The sequence below is a fragment of the Haliaeetus leucocephalus genome, unplaced genomic scaffold (assembly GCF_000737465.1).
Source record: "Haliaeetus leucocephalus isolate CR32 unplaced genomic scaffold, Haliaeetus_leucocephalus-4.0 Scaffold162, whole genome shotgun sequence".
Taxonomy (NCBI): domain Eukaryota; kingdom Metazoa; phylum Chordata; class Aves; order Accipitriformes; family Accipitridae; genus Haliaeetus; species Haliaeetus leucocephalus.
In genome coordinates this window covers 15,068,236-15,075,495 of record NW_010972598.1, presented here as the reverse complement: position 1 = coordinate 15,075,495, position 7,260 = coordinate 15,068,236, and the positions used below count along the sequence as shown (strand labels likewise).

General features: G+C 60.4%; 2 protein-coding genes across 3 annotated transcripts in view; both read left to right on the top strand.

The window, feature by feature from the left end:
* The first annotated feature begins 3,001 nt into the window (after window positions 1-3,001).
* Window positions 3,002-6,406, top strand: ACTG2 (actin, gamma 2, smooth muscle, enteric). The gene is made up of 8 exons (XM_010562860.1): window positions 3,002-4,031; window positions 4,136-4,264; window positions 4,350-4,460; window positions 4,986-5,070; window positions 5,159-5,320; window positions 5,414-5,605; window positions 5,843-6,024; window positions 6,138-6,406. The coding sequence occupies exons 1-8, from the start codon at window positions 3,906-3,908 to the stop codon at window positions 6,279-6,281; spliced, it is 1,131 nt and encodes a 376-aa protein (XP_010561162.1). The 5' UTR covers window positions 3,002-3,905; the 3' UTR covers window positions 6,282-6,406.
* Window positions 6,407-7,150: 744 nt separating this feature from the next.
* Window positions 7,151-7,260, top strand: part of DGUOK (deoxyguanosine kinase) — a 2,812-nt gene continuing 2,702 nt past the window's right edge. For both annotated transcript variants that reach the window (XM_010562859.1, XM_010562858.1), the window contains exon 1: window positions 7,151-7,222. In XM_010562859.1, coding sequence (XP_010561161.1) covers window positions 7,174-7,222 — 49 coding nt within the window. In that variant the 5' untranslated portion in view covers window positions 7,151-7,173. The remainder of the gene's footprint in view (window positions 7,223-7,260) is intronic.

The window sequence follows — 7,260 nt, the reverse complement described above, 5'->3', positions numbered from 1 at the left end:
GAGTGGGAGGGAAGCAAGGGGACTTCAGGGCATCTGTGGGAACTAACTTTCAGACCTCATTTATTTAAACCATGCTCAGGGGTGGGTTTTGCAGCCTCGGTGTAGGGATGTTCATCCCGCAGCTCTATCTGCTCTTCACTCTGCTGGCTCCCCTAAAGCATCACAGGGACACAAGGTGTAAAAGCCTGTCTTGCAAAGCAGCGATTCCTTCAAATTTGTGGTGAATATCACAACGAATTTGTCTCAACTCCCTGTCCCTGAAGGTCTCGGGTCTGAGCTGACCCCAGCATTGAGCAGAGAGCAGCAGCCGGGGAGAGGAGGTAGTGGCAAATCACTTCTTTGTTTGTAAGTCGTCCCAGTGACCGATAAACCCTCATGGAGAATTTTTCAAATACCTCGCAGTGCGGCCATACGCAAAGGCTGCGTTTTTTACGTCAGCGGCCAGCTGCTGCCTCGCGCCCAGCCCTGCTCTCCAAGCTGGCGGCTTTTTAATCACATTTTTTCACTTAAAGTCACTGAGTCATCAGTTTGTGCGTTAGGATGAATGCTGATACCCTGGCACTACTGCCTGTGTCCCACTAACCCACCCTGTCTGTCCAGCTGCACCAGATGTGACTGTTGTACCTTAAAAATCATTCAAAACGGGGAGTTGAATCTGGTAGGAGCTAAGCTATCCAGAAACCACGCTTTGCAGGAATGATTTATTTTCCGCAACAACGTGGGTTGCATGTTTTGGGGGGTTTCCTGCAGGCAAGGAGTGATGCTTATCTCTGCCTTGGAGATGGGAACAGACCCAAATCCCTGCCTGAGCTCTCATCGCCTGTTTGTCCATCCTCAGCAGCAGCCCAAGAGGTTTAAAGCGCGAACATTACCCTTATAGGGAGGTGCCGAGGGCTGGCCTGGGCACCGGGAGTTTTGAAATCCCACGGCAAACTAGGGATTACCCCCTTCCTCGTCCCGTGTTCATCCCAGCCTGGGCCAGCCTCGCCTATGCCGTGGGATGCTTGGCGTTCCTGTGAGCATCCCAGGGCCGCCGGCCACCCTCCCCATGGCCGCCAAGTGCCGGCAGAGCCGGCAGCTGGATTGGCTGTGGTGGCCGAACCTTTCCTTTTTAGGCTGCGTGCCTGCTCCAGCTCGGGGCTTTGCCGCAGCGGTCCGAGCTTCAAACTGGCTGTGCCGAGGCATCCTGTCCTGGCTGGCTGTGGTGCTGTGGGTCGGGGTGGTTTTGGGGAATCCTGCTGGGGTGGGGAGCTTGGAGCTGCCCGTTCCCAGGCAAATGCCAGGTGTGGAACAGCAAAACAGAGCGGGGTCTCGGGTCGATACCCGGCCGTTTGCACCAGCCCAGGGTTTGGGGGTGTCTCCGTGGCTTTGGGCCCCACCGTGGGTGGGACGGGGTCCTGACACAGGTTCCGTGCAGCCCCCCAGCACAGCCATGCTCCCTCTGTGTGGGACTTTCCCAGTGCTGGCATGGGCCACTCCCTCAATCCAACCCCCTGTTTCCCCCCCCGCCCCACTCTGTGCTGGGTTTGGGGTTAATTTTTTTTTTTTTTTTTTTTTTTTTTTTTTTTTTTTTTTTTTTCCCCCCAGCATGTCATATATGGCAACCTTTTGCCTCGGTGACCTCATGTTTGGCAGTGAACCAAGGGAACCGGGTTGGGATGTGAGGCAGCGGCAGGTCCCTGGGGCTCAGGGTGTGCAGTGGGGACGCTGACAAGTGTACGGCCAGGGGATCCAGGGGACAAATCCAGTCCCCGAGTGCTGAGGTTTCCCTGGAGGAAGTGGGATAACTGGGGCAGAGCTGCTGCCTGGGGATGTTGGAGGCACAAGCGGGCTGGCCATGCCAGGGAGACACCGTGTCCCTGTCCTGCCCTGTGGGGTGACAGCCCGGAGTCCGCTCCCCCTCTCCGGGGCCGGGGGGGGACATCAGGACTCTCGGGTCCCTTCTGGTGGTGGTGGGACCCTGCAGCTCTTGGTCCTTGTTGCTGCACCGGTGCCTTGATGTCCCTGCCCTGAGCACAGCTCAGGACCCTGCAAAGCAAAGCAGGAGGCAGCCCAGGCACCCCGTGCCTCAGTTTCCCCACCTGCAACCTGAGTCCCCCCAGATAGCTCTGGGGCATCTCTCCTGCCTCCCCCCTGCCCCAGCTGCTTGGGGAGAGTCCCCGGTGCGGGACTGTTGTCCTTAAAAAGACAGCTGGAAGTTTGGCAGCCGCTGGTTGGCTTCTGCGAGGGCCATCGGCCGCTGCGGCTCCGCTCACCGCATGCTAAGGCTGCATCCGCAGGGGTGGCTCTGGCCCCCTCCCTGTGCTGCATTTGGGCAGGCGGGGCAGAGAACAGCACCCACATTGCACCTTGGGGTGTCTGGGCTCATCCTGTCTCCAAAATCCTCCTAGTGAGAGGGTGAGAGCTGCGTGCACCCCGGGACACAGAGCGGAGCTTCGGACCTGCCAGTCCCAGCCCTGGGCAAGCCAAGGATTTGGGGAATGAGGGGCTTTGGGGCACCGAAAGCCCAAAAATGGGGGCGGAAATTAAAAACCCCGGGGTGAGACAGCCCAAAGGTGCCAGATGCCGGTGAGACACAGGGGAACTCAGGCCGGGAGGAAGCAATGCACCAACCCAGTGCATTTCCAGTGTCTCGGCAATGCCAAATTCCCATCCCGGCTCTGGGATGTCCCCCATGGCAGAGCCCTGACACCCACCTCCACCCGGGTGGGGTTTCTCCACACTTTCCCCAGGAATCAGGGATGCTTCCACCTCCTTTTTGCCGAGACCGTCACTTATAAGGACTTGTGTCTCACTTGTTTATCAGAGCGGAGCATAAAAGGAACAGACTCACAAATGGGATGTTGCCTCCCAAGCATCCCTGCATACATTTTTCTTACAATAATTAACCGTGCTGGGTCCTACCATCAGCCCGAGGTCAATTTAATGAAACAAAACACCTTATATGGCCATATGGCTAACGCACCATCACTTAGCCTATTTAGGGTCTTTGTTTAGAGAGGATCCGCCTCTGAGGTTTCACGGGCTCGCTGGTATTTATACCAAAGACACATCAGGACTCGGTCCCAGAGGAAAGGAGCCCTTGCCTCCACGGTGAGTACTGCCCAGCCCTGGTTTCCCTTTTCCTTGGAGGAGAGTGGGAAGGAAAAACACCCCAGGGGGGCTTTGGGGTGCCTTGGCATTTATGGGGTGACCCCAACTCGGTTTGCACAGCACGGGCGGGGGATGCCAACCCCGGCACGACCCTGCAGCCAGGGGCTTCTGTGGAGGCAATGAGAGCTGGTCTGCAGCCAAAGCGGGTCGTGCTCTTCCAGAAATCCTTGCGATTTTGTTTTTTTTTTCTTTTTGGGCTCCTGTGAGGTTTTTGCCTGCTTCCCTCTGGATTTGGGAGCGCATCCGCCAGCAGAGGTGGGGGGTACCCCCTGGGAAGGGCTATTTTTTTCCCATTTTTGGGAAAGGATGCGAGGGCAGAGCAGCAAGGGGCTGCCGAGACAGGACTGGATGAGAGGGCATTTCCTGCCTTCCCCCTGCCCGCTCGGCGGGCGCCGGCCAGGGACGGCAAAGCCGGAGCACCCCGAGGAGCGCTGCTGCCGGTCAAGCACGGGCGGGAAGCTTTGGCACCCATTTGGGGCACCGGCTGGCGAAGGATGGAGAAGCAGCATCAGCGTGGAGCAGCACCCGTGGGGGACGAGCATCAGCCCGCTGCCAGCATCGCTTGCACCAGGGTCGGACCGCAGAGGATTTTGCGGGGCTGTGCATCCCCAAGGACTCTAACCTTTCGAACACCCAAAGCCGGACGCGGTGGTGCGGCGTAACCCTCTCCCCCACCCTTTAACGCTGTGTTCCCCCTTCGCCCCAGCTTTTCTCCCAGGTCCCCCTGAACGCCAACCGCTCCCGGCCCCACCATGTGCGAGGAGGAGACCACTGCCCTGGTCTGCGACAACGGCTCCGGCCTCTGCAAAGCCGGTTTTGCCGGTGACGATGCTCCCCGTGCCGTCTTCCCCTCCATCGTGGGGCGGCCCCGGCACCAGGTGGGTACCCAAGGCGGGGGGGGAGGGGCAGCCCCCAACCACCCCCTGCCTTGCCTTAATCACTGAAATGAGGCTAACGAGGCCATCTCTCTCACCGGCGTTAGGGTGTCATGGTAGGCATGGGGCAGAAAGACAGCTACGTGGGCGACGAGGCGCAGAGCAAGAGGGGTATCCTCACGCTCAAGTACCCCATCGAGCACGGCATCATCACCAACTGGGATGACATGGAGAAGGTGAGACGCCCGCTGGGATGGGGAGTGGGTGCTGGCCCCGGCTTCGGTTTGGGGTAAGACCCCCATTCTCCTTTGCCCGCCCCAGATCTGGCACCACTCCTTCTACAACGAGCTGCGCGTGGCCCCCGAGGAGCACCCGACCCTGCTCACCGAGGCACCCCTCAACCCCAAGGCCAACCGGGAGAAGATGACGCAGGTGAGGTGCTGTGGGGCCCCCGGGGATGGGGACGGACCCTCCAAAACCGCAGGAAGGGCTGGGGGATTTGGGGGTTTAGCGAGACAGGATGAGCAGGCGGTGGGATGAAGCTTGTTGCTTTAATAACAGCAGAGCTCTTGGTAGCATACTCATGCGCTTGTGTGGACCCACAAGTTTCTCTGCAGTGCGTGGACCTGTGAGGTTTGCCACGCAATGCGCTCACCCACGTTTTTTCCATGCAACGCACTGACCCACATGTTTTTCAGTGCAACGCAGCGATCCATGTGTTGTTCTGTGCAATGCATTGACCCATGTGTCTGTGCAATGCAATGATCCACCTATTTTTCTGTGCAATGCAATGATCCATCTATTCTTCCATGCAACGCAATGATCTGTGTGTTTTTCCATGCAATGCACTGACCCAGTCTCTCCAGGAAGGCATGGCCCCCGTGGGTCGGGGTAGGATACCACTGGGGACCCCCATGCTCCCCTCTAACCCGCTGCCCCTCTCACCCTCCCTCCCAGATCATGTTTGAAACCTTTAACGTCCCCGCCATGTACGTCGCCATCCAAGCTGTCCTCTCCCTCTACGCCTCCGGCCGCACAACCGGTGAGTAGGACGCATGGGACCATCCGCGATGGGGAAAGGACCAAGCTGGCTTCGAGCCCCCTCCCTCACCTTCCCCCCCGCTTCCCAGGTATCGTCCTCGACTCCGGGGATGGCGTCACCCACAACGTGCCCATCTACGAGGGCTACGCTCTGCCCCACGCCATCATGCGTCTTGACTTGGCCGGCCGTGACCTCACTGACTACCTCATGAAGATCCTCACTGAGAGGGGCTACTCCTTCGTCACCACTGGTACGGGGCCGGGGAGGGGCGTACAGGGTGACGGGGGACCCCGTGGTGCTGCCATGGCAGCGGGTTGAGCCTGTTTGCCGTTGCCTCCCGCAGCCGAGCGGGAAATTGTGCGCGACATCAAGGAGAAGCTCTGCTATGTGGCCCTCGACTTTGAGAACGAGATGGCCACGGCTGCCTCCTCCTCCTCGCTGGAGAAGAGCTACGAGCTCCCCGATGGGCAGGTCATCACCATCGGGAACGAGCGTTTCCGCTGCCCTGAGACCCTCTTCCAACCCTCCTTCATCGGTAAGCCCACCCCGAATGGTCCTGGCTGTTCCCTAGGTGGTTGCCACCCATCCCCACCACTCCACCAGTGGGCGACCAGCTCCCATGGGTGCCCTGCAGAGGCGTTTTGGGGCTCCCCCGGGTGCTTTGCACCCCAAAGGGGGGGGACAAACCCATGGGTGACCCCATGGCTCTTTTGGGGAGCCCTGAGGAGGCATGGGTGGGGGTCAGGGTGCTGACAGCCCTCTTCCGTCCCAGGCATGGAGTCAGCTGGCATCCATGAGACAACCTACAACTCCATCATGAAGTGCGACATCGACATCCGCAAGGACCTCTACGCCAACAATGTGTTGTCCGGCGGCACCACCATGTACCCCGGCATCGCCGACCGCATGCAGAAGGAAATCACGGCGCTGGCTCCCAGCACCATGAAGATCAAAGTAGGTGGGGGGAGGTGGGCAAACCATGGCCACCGACACCCCAAATCCTCTCCTGGTGCAGGTTTGGGGGAGGTGGATCAAGGGGTGCATCCTAACGGCTCGTGTCTCGGCAGATCATCGCCCCACCGGAGCGGAAGTACTCGGTGTGGATCGGCGGCTCCATCCTGGCGTCCCTCTCCACCTTCCAGCAGATGTGGATCAGCAAACCCGAGTACGACGAGGCCGGACCCTCCATCGTCCACCGAAAATGCTTTTAAGCCCCCTCCCCACCCTGCGGCGGCGCCCCCCACCCGGGCCGGGGCGCCCCGCTCCTCCTCGCTCCCCGCTGCTCCTCCCCACTGCCCACTGTGCATTAAAGCCTTTTCTCCAGGCTCTGCCCCTTTTCTGGGAGATTTTGGGGTGTTGGGGGGTGGGAGGGACTGGGGGGGGTGAGCTGAGGGTAATGGGCGAGGGGTGGGGGAGCCCTGACCTCATGTTGGTGCCTCTGATCCCATGTTGATGCCCCGACCCCACATCAATGCCCTTGACCCCACGTTGGTGCCCCCAGTGTCACATGGACACCCTCAAACCCATCCCCTGTCCCCGTGCTGATGCCTCCAACCCTGTGGTGACACCCTCGACCTCCTGGTGGTGTCCTCAACCCCCTGTTGATGTCCCCAACCCCACATTGATGCCCTTGACCTCACATTGGTGCCCTTGACCCTCTCTTGGGGCCTCCCCCCCCCAAGTCAATGCCCTTGACCCCTATGTGGGTGCCCCCCCAAGCCCATGTTGGTGCCTTTGACCCCACACAGGTGCCCCCGCCCCCCTGTCCGCAATGTCACACTGATGCCCTTGACCCCATGTCAATGCCCTTGACCTCACGTTGGTGTGTGTGTCCCCCCCCCCCAAACTGGTAACCCCAACCCCACATTGGTGCCCCGCCCTGTCCCCCCTCCAGCGCTGTCGGGACATGCCGTGGGCGGAGTCATATTTGCATAAATTACCATACCGCCCCCCTCACCCACCCCCAGCGCCGCGCGCGCTTCCGCGGCTGTTCCCGCCCCCCCCGCGCCCGTCCCCCGCGCGTTGACGTCACGGGGAGGCAGCGCGCGCCGCTCATTACCATGCCATTAGCGTATGACGCGGGAAGGCGGAAGCGGTGGCGGGATGGGGCGGTGCGGGGCCGCCCTGTGCCTGGCCCTGGAGGGGAACATCGGTACTGGGCGGGGGGGGGACACACGGGATAACGGGGGT